Source organism: Mytilus galloprovincialis, chromosome 14 (genome assembly GCF_965363235.1).
Source record: "Mytilus galloprovincialis chromosome 14, xbMytGall1.hap1.1, whole genome shotgun sequence".
Lineage (NCBI taxonomy): Eukaryota > Metazoa > Mollusca > Bivalvia > Mytilida > Mytilidae > Mytilus > Mytilus galloprovincialis.
This window is the reverse complement of record NC_134851.1, coordinates 62,062,008-62,079,709: the sequence shown is the minus strand read 5'-3', so window position 1 is coordinate 62,079,709 and position 17,702 is coordinate 62,062,008. Positions and strand designations below refer to the sequence as shown.

The following is a 17,702-nucleotide window of genomic DNA, read 5'->3' as shown; positions in this document are numbered from 1 at the left end:
TCTAGGACAATATATGTATGTGTCACTCCTTAATTAAACTGTAAACATGACAATGCATACTTTCTAAATAACAAAAAAAATATTGACCACTATAAAATAATTTCTTTCATGTAACCAGAATGTTGTTGCCTTTATAGTCCTGATTAATAAGGTTTTAAGACAAACTCGGCATACTTCAGTATCCATGCAGATAAATCTACCAGCTTCTGCCACCAGAAGGTGTTGGTTTAATTGACTTTTTTATTTTTAAATACTTTCTATTTCTCACCATTTTTACTATGCCCCATTTATGGGCATTATGTTTTCTGGTCTGCATCCGTTAGTTCGTCTGTTTGTCCTGCTTCAGGTTAAAGTTTTTGGTCAAGGTAGTTTTTGATGAAGTTGAAGTCCAATCAACTTGAAACTTAGTACACATGGTCTTTATATGACCTTTCTAATTTTAATGCCAAATAAGTGTTTTTATCCCAATTTCACGGTCCACTGAACATAGACAATAATAGAACGAGTGGGGCATCCGTGTACTAGGGACACATTCTTGTTTTTAAATACTTTGTATTTCTCACCATTTTTGTTGGTGTCTTTGTTAGATTTATCTTTACGTTTGGGTGAATTTTTCAATCAGTTGTGTTGAATGTCTGCGATGTATATTTACACATTGTTGGTGGCTTGAATCTTAATTATTGTCATATTGATTTAATGTTATGTTTAAGGTTGCTCACCCAATTTTGTAAATGTAACAGATTTATAAAAAACTGTCGTACAAGCGAGAGGTTTAGCTAGCTATTAAACCAGGTTTATAGCTGACTATGTGGTGTGGGCTTTGCTCATTGCTGAAGGCCGTACAGTGACCTATAGTTGTTAATTTCTGTGTCATTTTGGTTTCTTGTGGAGAGTTGTCTCATTGGCAATCATACCACATCTCTTTTTATATTAACCCACCATTTTCGTGCCAGGGCAGGATTAAGGTAATTGTTTCTCACTTATTCTGCTGATTGATAGCATTTGATTTTGTCAATTTTACAGTTTTCTCTTTTTTATGCCCCACCTACAACAATAGAGAGGCATTATGTTTTCTGGTCTGTACATCTGTTCGTTCTTTCATCTGTCTGTTCGTGCGTTCATCCCTCTGTCCAGCTTTAGATTGAAGTTTTTAGTCTAGTTATGTTTTGCATGTGTGAAATAATATGAATTCTAAGTATACATTAATCAACTTTATTTTGTATTTGTATAATATATATAGCAACAACAGTTAAGATCATACATCAATTTCTCCCCCAATTATCCCTCATTCACATTTCACAGAACATTCTTATTCAATAAGACCCTTAATCAAATATCAATGTGTACCATAACAGAAAGAACTTTTGTTACTAGATTTGATTCTCTAAATGTTAATATAAAAAGTAAACCAGAAAAAAAGTCAATTTATTGAAACATCGCAATATAGAATGGTCTTGAATTACTGTAGTTTCAGAAACAGAAATGCATGTGTGCAATTCTTATTGCAAATCTTTGAACAAATCCAATCTATGCAATTGCAAATAAAAATTTTCATATTAATTTAACCTATTATATCTGTTCGGGTTGCTCATCCAATTTCATAAATATAATGGAACTATAAAGGACCGTCATAGAAGCAAGAGGTTTAGCTAGCTATAAAACCATGTTTATAGCTGACTATGCAGTATGGGCTTTGCTCATTGTTGAAGACCATACGGTGACCTACAGTTGTTTATTTCTGTGTCATTTTGGTCTCTTGTGGTGAGTTGTCTCAGTGGCAATCATATAACATCTCTTTTTATATTAACCCACCCTTTTCCTAGGAGAATCCTGGTGCCAGGTCAGGAATATAGTAGTTGTTATGCCCCATTTATGGGCATTATGTTTTCTGGTCTGTGCATCCTTTGTCAGACTTTTCTTCTGTCCTTCCGTCTATTCCGCTTCAGGATAAAGTTTTTGGTCGAGGTAGTTTTTGATGAAGTTTAAGTCCAAACAGCTTGAAACTTAGTACACATGTTCCCTTTGATATGATCTTTTTAATTTTTATGCCAAATTAGAGATTTTCACCATTTTCACAGTCAACTGCACATACAAAATGATAGTATGGATGGGGCATTCGTGTACTAGGGACACATTCTTGTTTTTCACTTATTCTGCTGATTGATAGCATTTGATTTTGTCAATTTCACAGATTTCCCTTTTTTATGCCCCACCTACAACAATAGAGAGGCATTATGTTTTCTGGTCTGTACATCTGTTCGTTGTTTCGTCTGTCTGTCCGTGCATTAATCCCTCTGTACCACTTTAGGTTGAAGTTTTTGGTCTAGTTATGTTTTGCATGTGTGAAATAATATGAATACTGTGTATACATTAATCAACTTTATTTTGTCTTTGTATAATATATATAGCAACAACAGTTAAGATCATACATCAATTTCTCCCCCAATTATCCCTCATTCACATTTCACAGAACATTCTTATTCAATAAGACGTTTAATCAAATATCAATGTGTACAATAACAGAAAGAACTTTTGTTACTAGATTTGATTCTCTAAATGTTAATATAAAAAAAAACCAGAAAAAAGTCAATTTATTGAAACATCGCAATATAAAATGGTCTTGAATTACTGTAGTTTCAGAAATAGAAATGTATGTGTGCAATTCTTATTGCAAATCTTTGACCAAATCCAATCTATGCAATTGCAAAAAGTTTGACAAAATTTACTACTGAAAATATAAGTTAAGTATTTATTATTTGGAGCCGCATACTGCGCGAGTTTTCACATTACTTTGTTATTAGAAAGTCACAGTCATTTCAGAATTTAAAGTATATAAAAAGTGATATTTTCAGAAACTACATGTTTTGATGTAGGCAGACAATATAGTTTCATGTTGCTAGTTGCAAGTTAATACATGTAGTGAACACTGTCCAAATAGACCATTTATTTATATTTAATGCCTCTAAAATAGTGCAAAATACACCATACCTTACTAAAAGCATCTTATTAAATAAAAAGACATTTATACATAACAGATCTTTCAGAAAAATTCATCAGCAAATGAAAGAGAAATGATATATGTAAATAGTTTTTGGAAATAATATCTTATAACCACAAATAAATAAAATTAACAAGTACATAAATTACTCTTTGAAAAAAATATCAAATGACCACAAATAAAGTTAACAAGAATATAAACCAATCACAAAACAAAGGAATGTATATAAAGACAAAACAAAAATAAACATTTTAACATGGAATGTATAATACATAAAACAAAACATATAAATTAACAAGCAGATCATGTAGTTAAATGCCATAACATGATGTAGATGTATTAATAATGGAAGATGGTTAAATGTGATTTCTTAACAATGCCCCTTACTGGAACATGAAATTGCACATGTCACTGTGTTAATATAAAAATAAAGGAGATGTGGTATGATTGCCAATGAGAGAATCATCAACCAAAGTTCAAATGAAGTGGACAGAAGACATTATAGGACACAAATGATACTTGTTTCTTGAACTGAGGTATTTAATTATATAAAATTGGTTGAAAGAATGACTTCAAAATTTTGACCAATGACAGGCCTTGTCTAAAACACTTCAAATAATTGACCAATGACAGGCCTTGTCTAAAACACTTTAAATGGCATCTTTATCCTTTAACTGAGATAAAGACAACAATATGGCCTTCAACAATGAGAAATCTACACTTATATTTCAAAGTATTGGAATACAGGAAGTATGTTCTGGACATATGAAAAAGGGCTTTAACATCACTTTTCACCATTGTAAAGTTACTGACCAAATATGAAGTCATTCTGTTCAATAGAACTGGAGAAATGTGTTATTAAAATCTAAATTTCATTAAACATGATCAAAGTATCAGAAAACAGGAAGTAGGTGTCAGACAGATTTGAAATATGCTAACACATTACAAATCATAACTTTTAACTTCTAAACATACAAACAATTTTGGTCAGTAGAACCTGAGAAAAGTTTGATATAAATATTTGTTTCAGACAAGGTGAATGCACAATTTTGAGGGGGAGGGATAATGTGAAAATAACCAGTCTCAACGAACAGATCATGTGTCATACTTTAAATTAATTGCAAATACGGAAAGGCTAATTATTCATTTATGAGAAATATCTTTGGCAGAATTTTTTATTATCATTAGTGAACACTAGTATGATTAAATGAATGAATACCTTGGTAAAATGTATTAAACATGTAAACAATTAGAGGTTTATGTAATGTTCATTGGCATATAAACCATGATACAGAAGAAATACATGTCAGACGTGCATTCTTATGATGATTTAAAGAAAAATAAATAATAAAGAGTTGATTATTCAAACCTGAAGAGTCATGTCTCATGGGAAATAAATGTTATTGATAGTATCAAAATTTTCATATGTTAGTTAAATAAAAATCAACAATTTTGCACATATATCATTACTCCTGGCAGTTGAATCTCGGTTAATGTACAGTGTTTGAAAATACCATTGAAAATACCATTATTTTCCAACCATGCTTGGTTATATTGCTTATTATTGTATAGCAATATAACATTTCCCACAGAAAGTAACCAAAAGTTAGTGTGCAATAAATTCCAATATTGCACTAGTGCAATAAATCTTCAAAATTCATGACGTCATCAACGCAAAAATCTTAGTTTAAACCAATGTTTTACTTTCAAATATTATATTGCTTTACAATAAAAGGGTTATTGCATGAATATTGGGTAATATTGTCCCTCGTAGAACATATATTGCACTCACAAGCTCATGCAATATAAAATTCTACTCTGGACAATATTCCCCAATATTCATGCAATAACTATTCATGCAATAACCCTATATTACTGTATCTTGAAAAATTGACCAAATTTCTTATCTATTGTGTACTATCAATGTTGTACCAAACTTGGTGTCTTTAGTCTTTGCCCGCTAACTTGCCAAAAGGCTAGTGAGAAATGTATTGGAAGAGTTTTGATACTTGAGAACTAGCCATATGCTGCTAGTGACATTTTCTTCAAGAAAAAAGCTTTAAAAACTTGTTAAAACATTAATACACAAGAGCTTTCAAGAAAACATGGCACTACTTAAACTAGCCAAAAAAGGAGGTGATGCGTAGTTTGCATAAAAGATAAAAAAAAACCATGTGTAAATCTGTGAACTCGATTAATATTGGGAATGTAAAAATATCTCTATCCTTTTAGACCTATTTTTAGGAGACAGGAAGTTTAAATTCTAATTGTAAATCAAAATTTTGCGCCTATTTTGAAATTTTGTTCAAATATTTATTGCATGTATCCAAAATCCCACCTAATGGCGCGATCGCCTATGATGTATTCTGACAATTAGATATTAGCAAAGCTAACATTTTGTTATTTATAAAAGAACTGAAATGTACAGAAGAATAAAAATAGATATAACTTGTAGATAGACCATGCTTTTTTATGGCAGAAAGATAATACATGTTAAACACTGAAAAATTCACATTAACAAAATAAGATGGATTGAGAGACAGATTGTTATTATTATGACAAAAATACAGATTCATTCAAATTAATTCAGATCTATACTGGTAAAAGACAACTACATCATTTTATTTTTATGTCAATATCAAAATATTTTTTAATACACTACTCAACTAAATTATTGATTGCAAAATTAATTAATGTACAAATAAAAAGTATTGATTCATTTATTGTCATGAGTACCAACTTTTTCATGGATTGATGAACCTTTGTTTAATCCTGCATACTTATTTCAGTGGTTTTGCCAAAGTTGCCCTTTTTGCAAGTCTATAGTAGACTTTACCTTGCTTTTGTTGAAATTAACGAAAATATGCAGGAATATAGTGCATAATTTTAGAGGAGTAAGTACTGAAAATTTTTTGAACCATTTTTTGGTAAAATATATTGGTTTAAATTTTGCATTAATTATTTAAACCAAAAGAGAGAGAATTGCTTAATAAACATACTGATGTTTCAAAGAAAAACATTTCAGAATAAGATCTTTGATATTATTGCATGGAATGATGTCTATTTTTATAAAGTCTCGATAAAAAGATGTCACATTCTATCAATAATAACCAGTAGAAAATATTAGTAAAAACACAGTCCTTCAAGCTACTTCTAAACAGACTCTTGAAAATATGTAACAACAGGATTTCATTTATAATTGCACATAGAAACAACCATTTAGTCAGATCCTTAAGTTTGTCATTAATCAGATCTTACAACTGGTCGTTAGTCAGATCCTAGAACTGGGCATTGGACATATCTTCTTCCGTCTTACCAATGGCATCGGGATTTGATAATGGATCAAGATCAGCAAAGAGATTGAACCAGGCTGACATGTCTTGTCCCTGTTAAAAAATACAATATTAGTATAAATTTTGGATATGAATATATATTCAACATTTTCAAACATATAGACTTCTCTTCAGGCCTTTGTTATGTCTTGTATGTGTTTGAATTTTTGTACATTTATAAGTTTTAGAGTTTAGTGTGACGTCCATTTTCACTGAACAGGGTCCAGCTGAGGACCCCCTCCAAGTGCAGGATTTTTTCACTGCTTTGAGACCCATTGGTTGACTTCAGCTGTTGTCTGCTCTTTAATCTGGTTGTTGTCTCTTTGACATATTCCTCTTTCAATTATCAATTTTATTCTCTAACATGACATCTTCTCTTCTGTTTTTATTTTGCTGTCTAATTGAATGCAACTTTATGTTGTCTCATTTTGTTAGATTGCTGCCCGACTTTTAATTGTTACATTTTTGTATCATTGATGCTATTCCTTACCTAACTATGTGAATTTGTTGGGGCTGTAAAAGCATAGATCGAAGCACTTTATTTTTACGCACTTTCAACCACTCAAAATCAAGGATTCTTATAAAACAGACATTAATGAAATTATTCTGAATTGAAGGTAGACGAGTTAATCTTATATCATTTCAATTAAAAAAGCACGAAAGCTGTAAGAAAAGCACAACTATTGTTGTTTTTTTCCAATATTGTATGTAAAGACATGCCACGAACAAAGACACATCTTTTAAATCATGTTTCATGAAAGTATTTCACACAAAGAGTGAAAGTCGGCAAACAATCAGGGCTCACGCTACCAGGCGACTTGGGCGAAGAAGTCGCCTTCCCGACCGTCACTTCGCTTTCCCCAACCCCCAAAAGCGAAATCAAGTCGCCCTGTTCTTGACGATACTCTCTTTCAGTCCCTTCCGTCATCGGACATTTTCAATTTTTACCAAGTTGATGAAACATCAAATTTTTTTTGATAATTAAAGAAATTCAGACATAAACGATTCATTATCTTTAGAAAAGAGGTTGAAGCATTGTCTTCGCAGTGTGTAGCAGGTTATTAGATAAAAATACAACTTTTTATCACTTCATGCATTTTCGCAAGTTCCGGTGCTTGTTACTCGAAAACGTACATCAACCTAAATTTCAGCGGCAAAATAAGTTTGTTACTTCATTTAAATGTGATAAAAGTTGCCTCCTGTAAATGTTTAATCCATTTATTGCATTAAAAACGTCATGTTCCTTTTCAAATAACTTGTCAAACATCGTTTATTTTTGTAAATTTTCTTGCATTCGTCCGCCATTGACCGATTTCTAAACTACGGATCTGAACCGGACCAGCTATGACCGAAATCCGTACTTTTACAATAATTACTACGGACGCACGGACGGAACAGCTGACAGAAGAATATTGATCCCAAAGGGAAAAGTTACGCATTCCACACACATTAAGAGACTTTTGGTTACATCTAATGGATTGGTGTATATAATTCCCTATATTTTTTATGGATTGTTTCAAACTATTGATTAAAGTTGCTTAACTCTGAGACTATTATACTAATTTCAATATATTATGGCCCAGCTTAATAACTTTTATATTTTTTTATGAGAAACACTGAATTTCATACACAAGATAATTTTTAATTAAATTGTAATAATGATATTTTATTATAATTTCTTTACATTTTTTAAAATAATTTTTTTTTAGTGCTAAATATTTAGTTGGAATAAGTTTCTCACAAGAACCTTAGTAAAACTTAAATAACTTTTAATTTCAAATGTTACTTAAATTGTATTTTTTTTACTCAGATATGAATTGAACAATATAAAAAGAACATTATTTACATATGGCCCTTTATACTATTGTAAAATCCAAACATTGTAGCGCACCGCCCGAATGAGCACTTCTCTTTCAAATCTCACCACTTCTCCCTATCAGTTTCATAAAGAGAAGTCACTTCTCCCTATAATTCTGAAGTAGTGTGAGCCCTGACAATTGCATAAAATTTGAAAGGCCATTTTTCTTAAATATGACAAACCTTCTTTTTCTGTGATTTTCCTTTGGGTTGTTGAGGATTTTGACCAGTGGCCATTTTATTGCCTTGTTGTGGTTCACCTAAATAATTTATAAAAAGAATCAAATTAATCACATATCATTAAAATTTAATATGGTCTAAAGAATTATTATTCATTTACACCTCTATGTAAATTAGACTTGCTCTGACATCATTGACTTTTCAAAGTTATACTATATTGATTCCATTTATATTTTGTTCGTCACTTCTGTATATTTTTCTAGTCTCTATTTGAACATTTTCACTTCTTTGATGGCCTGCAATACTGTGGATTCATTAATATTCATTAGCTACCAATTTTCGTGGATTTTGTGGGTACGGGCCTTTGGAATTCACAAATTTAAATGTTCAACAGATTGCAAATTTTCAAAAGGACTGCATGTGAACTTTGTCAAACCCACAAATTTTAAATATCCACCAATATGTAAGTTTTCCTTTATCCACGAAAATTGGTACCCACGAAAATTAATGAATCCACAATATTATGTTTTATGATAAAGTGTGTTATCTTTATGCTGTGACGGATGTATAAATACTCAACCACCTTTGATCTAATTGAGGATGTTATAATCTGATGGTTCATGTACGGAGAACACCACACTCTCTGCAAGTTAAAAGCAATCTTGGGGGTTTGTATATGACCTACTGTACATTCAGAAATAATTGTGTGCATTTATTATTGCGAATTTGTGATTTTAGACTAAAATGCAATTTTAATCTTTGCAATATTGTGAAACATCCTGTTTAATAATGAAACTTTAATTCATATATTTTTTTTTAAATGCGAGATTAAATTTTTGCAATCATTTCTGAATTTACAGTACTTAATGGAAAAATGTTGTCCCAATCCAAAATATATTTTTTAGTGGCAATCTCAATTTGATGCCCTTCTCACTGTAGTCTACTTAACAGAAACCACCTATTTCTTAGTTGTTCATGCCAATGCTTTATGTGTCATTTTTGGTCTCTTTTTGAGAGTCATCTCATTGGCAATCATACCACATCTTCTTTTTTTATATTTGCCTGCAAAACCAGTTAAATTCTGTTCATTATTTTTGGTTAAATGCTTTCTTTTCAGCATGGCAAATTTATTTTGTTATCTTTACTATAGTGCTTCTGCTACTTTGTGTTAATTTTAGTAACTAACTAATCTATATGTGCTTTTAATGTGCATACCATTTTGCTTTTGTTTTTGTGTTTTTATCTCATATACTTTTGCTTTTGTGTTTTTATCTCATTAGTGCATGTTTCAGTGTGTGTTTAACTTGTAAACTGCTTTATAGAACTTTTGTGTTGCATGCTTATATACTGATATGAACTCTTGCTTTATATGTTTAGTTTATGTGTGCATGACTGGATATGTATGTTTAGTTTATGTGTGCATGACTGGATATGTAAGTTTTGTTTTATTTGTTGCTCTGTCAGGTTTAAAAGCTCATCAGAGCTTATAGATATAGGAAGATGTGGTGTGAGTGCCAATGAGACAACTCTCCATCCAAATAACAATTTAAAAAAAGTAAACCATTATAGGTCAATGTACGGCCTTCAACACGGAGCATTGGCTGACACCAAACTAGTGTAAAACCATTCAAACAGGAAAACCAACGGTCTAATCTATATAAAAAAAAATGAGAAACTTATGTTTGTACTTGTATTGCATATACCAACTCTAAATAAACCTTTATGTCTATAATGTCTTAGGTTCTAGTCATGAATATGCATGTAATGTTTGTTTATCATGCAAACAATCATAAATCCATCAATTATGATCCTAAAAACCAATCGAGAAATAAAATCTAAAACTAGAATGTGTCCATAGTACACGGATGCCCCATTCGCACTGTCATTTTCTATGTTCAGTGGACCAAGAAAAATGGGGGGAAATCTTTAATTTGGCATCAAAATTAGAAAGATAATGTCATAGGGAACATGTGTAACTTCAATTTCATCAAAAACTACCTCGACCAAAAATTTTAATCTGAAGCGGGACAGATAGACGAAAGAACAAACAAACGGACTACGCACAGACACACTGACCAGAAAACTTAAATGCCCATAAATGGTGCATAATAAAGGTAATAAAATAAAATTGGCATGGCATACCTTGTGAAAGATTGATACCCGACATTTCTTTGTTCAAGTCTAATAAATTTGAAGGCATAAATTCAGCATGCTGTTCTGTTTCACTCCCTTGGTTGGTTGCCATGGTAGTGGCTGTTCTACCATCTCCAAACACAGCCTGCCATTCCGCACTAAACTCATCCTCCTCTGTAGACGGAGCATTCAGAATCTCGTTCAATATCGTCATGTCGTCTTTATCCGTGTCATCAGGGTCAAGGTCATCTGACAATAAATCTTTATCTGAAATGGAAAATTTGTTTTAAACTTAAATAATCATCCCAAGTACTAACCAGATGCTCCGCAGGGCGTAGCTTTATACGACCGCAGAGGTTGAACCCTGAACGGTTAGGGCAAGTATGGACACAACATTCAAGCTGGATTCAGCTCTAAATTTGGATTGTGATTAAATAGTTGACACAGCATAGGTTTCTGACACAGAATGAATGTGTTCTAATGAACTTAAAATTTTTGTTTCTCTTAGAGCAATTCACTATGCTGTTGAATATTAATCCTCTCAAAAAAATGTTTGAAGAAATTTTCTTTTTTATTTATGAAATTTCAAATGAGAAAAATTGAACCCAATTTTTTTAATCACATCCCCCTTTCCCTTATTCCAAAACTAATCTCAATTAAAATTTCTAATGGAGTTTGCCATAATAACTACTCATTTAAATACATCATAAAATATTAAGATGTAAAAAAACTGCTTGTTATCACTGAATGGTAAAGATTATTTTAATTTATCAGTTGGTAGTAAAAAGTGAATATACATTGTATATTGTATATAACAAAGATTTAAGTTGATTCTGGACAAAGAAAGATAACTCCAATTAAAAAAAAATCTTGCTATTGCACAATATTTTGCAATTAGATATTTCTTGCTTACTATTCTGGACAAAGAAAGATAACTCTAATTAAATTTTTTTTTGATATTTCACAATATTGTGCAATTAGATATTTCTTGCCATTGCACAATACTGTGCAATTGAAAAGACTTGCTATTGCACAATACTTAATATAATAATTTTAGATCCTGATTTGGACCAACTTGAAAACTGGGCCCATAATAAAAAATCTAAGTACATTTTTGAATTCAGCATATCAAAGAACTTCAAGATTTCAATTTTTGTTAAAATCAGACTAAGTTTAATTTTGGACCCTTTGGACTTTAGTGTAGACCAATTTGAAAACAGGACCAAAAATGAAGAATCTACATACACAGTTAGATTTGGTATATCAAAGAACCCCATTTATTCAATTTTTGATGAAATCAAACAAAGTTTAATTTTGGACCCCGATTTGGACCAACTTGAAAACTGGGCCAATAATCAAGAATCTAAGTACATTTTTAGATTCAGCATATCAAAGAACCTAACTGATTCATTTTTTGTCAAAATCAAACTAAGTTTAATTTTGGACCCTTTGGACCTTAATGTAGACCAATTTGAAAACGGGACCAAAAGTTAAGAATCTACATACACAGTCATGACAGTTAGATTCAGCATATCAAAGAACCCCAATTATTCAATTTTGATGAAATCAAACAAAAGTTTAATTTTGGACCCTTTGGGCCCCTTATTATGTTGGGACCAAAACTCCCAAAATCAAACCCAACCTTTCTTTTATGGTCATAAACCTTGTGTTTAAATTTCATAGATTTCTATTTACTTATACTAACGTTATGGTGCGAAAACCAAGAAAAATGCTTATTTGGGTCCCTTTTTGGCCCCTAATTCCTAAACTGTTGGGACCTAAACTCCCAAAATCAATACCAACCTTCCTTTTGTAGTCATTAACATTGTGTTTAAATTTCATTGATTTCTATTTACTTAAACTAATGTTATTGTGCGAAAACCAAGAATAATGCTTATTTGGGCCCTTTTTTGGCCCCTAATTCCTAAACTGTTGAGACCAAAACTCCCAAAATCAATCCCAACCGTTCTTTTGTGGTCATAAACCTTGTGTCAAAATTTCATAGATTTCTATTAACTTAAACTAAAGTTATAGTGCGAAAACCAAGAAAATGCTTATTTGGGCCCTTTTTGGCCCCTAATTGCTAAAATGTTGGGACCAAAACTCCCAAAATCAATACCAACCTTCCTTTTGTGGTCATAAACCTTGTGTTAAAATTTCATAGATTTCCATTCACTTTTACTAAAGTTAGAGTGCGAAAACTAAAAGTATTCGGACGCCGGACGACGACGACGACGACGACGCCGACGCCAACGTGATAGCAATATACGACGAAAATTTTTTCAAAAATTTGCGGTCGTATAAAAAGTAAAATCACAAAAATACTGAACTGAGGATAATTTAAAACGGAAAGTCCCTAATAAATGGCAAAATCAAAAGCTCAAACACATCAAACCAATGGATAACAACAGTCATATTCCTAATTTGGTACAGGCATTTTCTTAAGTAGAAAATGGTGGATTAAACCTGGTTTTTGACTATTGAAAGTGTAGCTAAAGACTAGCTGCTACATAGATATTGATAACTGCTACGTAGCCACTTCAAGTACGATATTGAACTCAACCCTGGTACCATTCAGTTTAATACAAATCTGAAATCAAGGATTCAATATTTCATTGTACAGTGAAAGCTGAAGTTTTTGAAAAACCTGTCTTTACTCAGGTTTAACTATATATGAATCCATTCTCATTGTATTTTACTGTCTGGCTATTCATTACTTTTATTATCTATGAATTCTTATCTACACTTTAACATTTTTTCGTTAACCATTATTTTCACGTAATATAGCTGAAATATTGAGTCCAGGGTATTTAAATCATTCAAATAGTAAAATCATTTCTTTTCCATATTTTTTACAAAAGAAAACTTTGAATCTAATATTCAAAACAACAAAATCAGCTCAGACCCATTCTTCTTACATAAATCACAAAATCATTTTAGAGTTAATAAATAACTCTTGTCAAAAAGTTCTTATATATTTTAAATGCATTAAAATGTCTGGAAAATGACAGAAGATTATTAACATTCTGATGTACTTTTCTGGAGAGAGAAAAAAATCCAGGATTTAAACATAATGCAACAATTCATATAAAAAAAAAAAAAGTTAAGTTTTTACAATAATGCTATAAAATGATCATATTGTTATTTGGTTTCAACGTATTTCATTCAGAAAAGGGATAACTTTTATCATGGTTTTTAATAATTTTTATGTTAATTTAATATTTTTTTGGTAATATTTCGGTTATGCAATTTTCATTTCTATCACAAACTTTTTTTAATTATACCAAAACAAAAATTGACAGATCTTGCAATTTGTTATCACTGCACAAGATTGAATATTGAAAAAACTCAGATACATTCTATTAAATATGAATGTTAATACATTTCAATTTAATTTTATTTGCAACAACTCCGCCTATAAATACAATTTACAAAAGCATAACTTTATCAAATGAGATTTAAATCACATTCAAAGCTATTATGTAATCTGTTTCCATGCTGTGTATTTCATTTGACATGAATTCATTACATCTAAGTTTGTTTTGGGGTTGTGTAGGTGGTTTATATTACATGACTTAAACTTTCTTAAACATGTGTTAAAGCAAAAGTTCTAAGTATAAAAATAAGGTGGTATGATTGCAAATGAGAAAACTATCCACAGGATATCAAAAACCAAGCTATCAAGTATAGACCCCTGTATATACATCCATATAACATATAAATGCCTATAAAAGACACAGCTATGAAAAAATGAGAAAACAATTGACCTAATTCAGAATTAAACAATTTGCTATTAGTACACAACACAAAAAAGAAAGAACAAAAACTGGTCTGCTCAGCCGTTACACTGTACCTGTGAAGAGACACATGTCCTCCTGTGCATTGTTGGACCCTTTTACAACAACAAAAAACTGACATGTAGACTAGTCTCCCTTCACTCCTTTCCGATTCCCCTCCCCACCAAAAACCCTCAATATATAAACCAAGTATTTATTCATTATAAGTCCCACTTAAAATGTCAATATAGATTACAGTAGCATAATTGCTCTATACATTCCTACTAAAAATACCAATACAATTAATCAATTACTCAATAATTGTGTTTACCTACAAATTATACAGTCATTTGGTCTGTGTAAAATTCATTTTCATTATAGTCTGTTCTATATAACCATTGTCATTCCAAAAGTATGTGGCTCTTCAATAAGAAGTCATCATTATATAGATCAGTGGGGGATCCAGGTGGGTGGAGTGGGGAATCTGGGGGTTGGAACACCCCCTTTTTTTGGGCTGATCAATGCATTTGAATGGGGACATAAAGTTGGAAGTTTGGAACCCCCCTTTGTCCTGGGTTGGGATCCCACCCCCTTTTCAAAATGGCTGGATCTGCCCCTGTAGATGACCAATGAATAATAATTAGTGGATCTCCATTTGTCTACTTTTCTATTTCGCTACATGGGCAATAACTCCAATAATTGGTAGTATTGTTCTATATATAATCAATGGGTTGACACCTCATTAGCATATAGTGCCATATACCCTACATCAACTTAATCATTAGAACACATTGGTTTCAAATTAGCCTAGTAGTTTCAGAAGAGAAATATTTGGAAAAGCTAACGAAGAAATACTGACCATTACCAGATAACAGCAATAGATCAGATTGGCCCATTGAGCCCTAAGAGCAGTTGGGGGACACAGATACCCGTAAAATAATTCTTATACTACATAATAAACATTCTGACTTTTGTACTGTTGAAAACTGAGTTTTTACCTCTAGATGTATTTTGGAAATCATTTGCTTCATTGGGTTGGTGCCTCATTTATGTTCTTCAAAAATTATTGCGGTGCTTTCATTATTGTAAACAAGAGGCTCTCAAGAGCCTGAATCGCTCACCTTAATTCTTTTGGTTAAATCTCTCATCAATGATTATTTTGGCTTTTCAATTTATTTAAATGTTTTTTTTGGATCGTCCTATTTTCTTCAAAAGCCAAAAAAAATAATCATTTTCTCCTATGTTCTATTTTAGCCATAGGAGCTATGTTTCTTGACATACAAGGAAATAAAATATAAAATTTATACTAGATACTCTGAAACTCATTTAGCCTAATTTTGGCTGAAATTGATACAGCAGTTTCAAAGGAGAAGATTTTTTAAAGTAAGTCAACATGATGAACAAATTGTGAAAAAAGTCTTTAAAGGGCAATAACTCCTTAAGGGGTCAATAGTCAATTTTGGTCAAATTGACTTAATTGAAGATCTTACTTTGCTGAACATTATTGCTGTTTACAGTTTATTTCTATCTATAATTATATTCAAGATAACAAACAAAAACAGCAAAATTTCCTTAAAATTATCAATTAAGGGGCAGCAACCCAACAACAGGTTGTCTGATTCATCTGAAAATTTCAGGGCAGATAGATCTTGACCTGATAAACAATATTACCCAACGTCAGATTTGCTCTAAATGCTTTGGTTTTTGAGTTATAAGCCAAAAACTGCATTTGACCCCTATGTTCTATTTTTAGCAATGGCAACCATGTTTGTTGATAGATCATAACTTCGGATACAATTTACAAACTAGATACCCTAAGGAACATTCAGTTAAAGTTTGGAAGTATTTGGCCCAGTAGTTTCAGAGGAGAAGATTTTTGTAAAAGATTACTAAGATTTACGAAAAATGGTTAAAAATTGACTATAAAGGGCAATAACTCCTAAAGGGGTCAACTGACCATTTCCGTCATGTTGACTTATTTGTAAATCTTACTTTGCTGAACATTATTGCTGTTTACAGTTTATTTCTATCTATAATTATATTCAAGATAACAAACAAAAACAGCAAAATTTCCTTAAAATTATCAATTAAGGGGCAGCAACTCAACAACAGGTTGTCTGATTCATCTGAAAATTTCAGGGCAGATAGATCTTGACCTGATAAACAATATTACCCACGTCATATTTGCTCTAAATGCTTTGGTTTTTGAGTTATAAGCCAAAAACTGCATTTGACCCCTATGTTCTATTTTTAGCAATGGCGACCATGTTTGTTGATAGATCATAACTTCGGATACAATTTACAAACTAGATACCCTAAGGAACATTCAGTTAAAGTTTGGAAGTATTTGGCCCAGTAGTTTCAGAGGAGAAGATTTTTGTAAAAGATTACCAAGATTTAAGAAAAATGGTTAAAAATGGACTATAAAGGGCAATAACTCCTAAAGGGGTCAACTGACCATTTCGGCCATGTTGACTTATTTGTAAATCTTACTTTGCTGAACATTATTGCTGTTTACAGTTTATCTCTATCTATAATAATATTCAGGATAATAACCAAAAACAGCAAAATTTCTTTAAAATTACCAATTCAGGGGCAGTAACCCAACAACAGGTTGTCTGATTCATCTGAAAATTTCAGGGCAGATAGATGTTGACCTGATAAACAATATTATCCCTGTCAGATTTGCTCTAAATGCATTGGTTTTTGAGTTATAAGCCAAAAACTGCATTTGACCCTTATGTTCTATTTTTAGCAATGGCGACCATGTTTGTTGATAGATCACAACTTCGGATACAATTTACAAACTAGATACCCTAAGGAACATTCAGTTAAAGTTTGGAAGTATTTGGCCCAGTAGTTTCAGAGGAGAAGATTTTTGTAAAAGATTACTAAGATTTACGAAAAATGGTTAAAAATTGACTATAAAGGGCAATAACTCCTAAAGGGGTCAACTGACCATTTCCGTCATGTTGACTTATTTGTAAATCTTACTTTGCTGAACATTATTGCTGTTTACAGTTTATTTCTATCTATAATTATATTCAAGATAACAAACAAAAACAGCAAAATTTCCTTAAAATTATCAATTAAGGGGCAGCAACTCAACAACAGGTTGTCTGATTCATCTGAAAATTTCAGGGCAGATAGATCTTGACCTGATAAACAATATTACCCACGTCATATTTGCTCTAAATGCTTTGGTTTTTGAGTTATAAGCCAAAAACTGCATTTGACCCCTATGTTCTATTTTTAGCAATGGCGACCATGTTTGTTGATAGATCATAACTTCGGATACAATTTACAAACTAGATACCCTAAGGAACATTCAGTTAAAGTTTGGAAGTATTTGGCCCAGTAGTTTCAGAGGAGAAGATTTTTGTAAAAGATTACTAAGATTTACGAAAAATGGTTAAAAATGGACTA

General features: G+C 31.6%; 1 protein-coding gene across 2 annotated transcripts in view; it reads right to left on the bottom strand.

Annotated features, from left to right (window-relative positions):
* Positions 1 to 4,302: 4,302 nt before the first annotated feature.
* LOC143058004 (islet cell autoantigen 1-like) overlaps positions 4,303 to 17,702 on the bottom strand; it is a 47,421-nt gene continuing 34,021 nt past the window's right edge. For both annotated transcript variants that reach the window (XM_076231467.1, XM_076231468.1), the window contains 3 exons: positions 10,510 to 10,767; positions 8,371 to 8,447; positions 4,303 to 6,384 (listed from right to left, as the gene is read on the bottom strand). In XM_076231467.1, the coding sequence (XP_076087582.1) occupies positions 6,277 to 6,384; positions 8,371 to 8,447; positions 10,510 to 10,767 (443 nt within the window). In that variant the 3' untranslated portion in view covers positions 4,303 to 6,276. The remainder of the gene's footprint in view (positions 6,385 to 8,370; positions 8,448 to 10,509; positions 10,768 to 17,702) is intronic.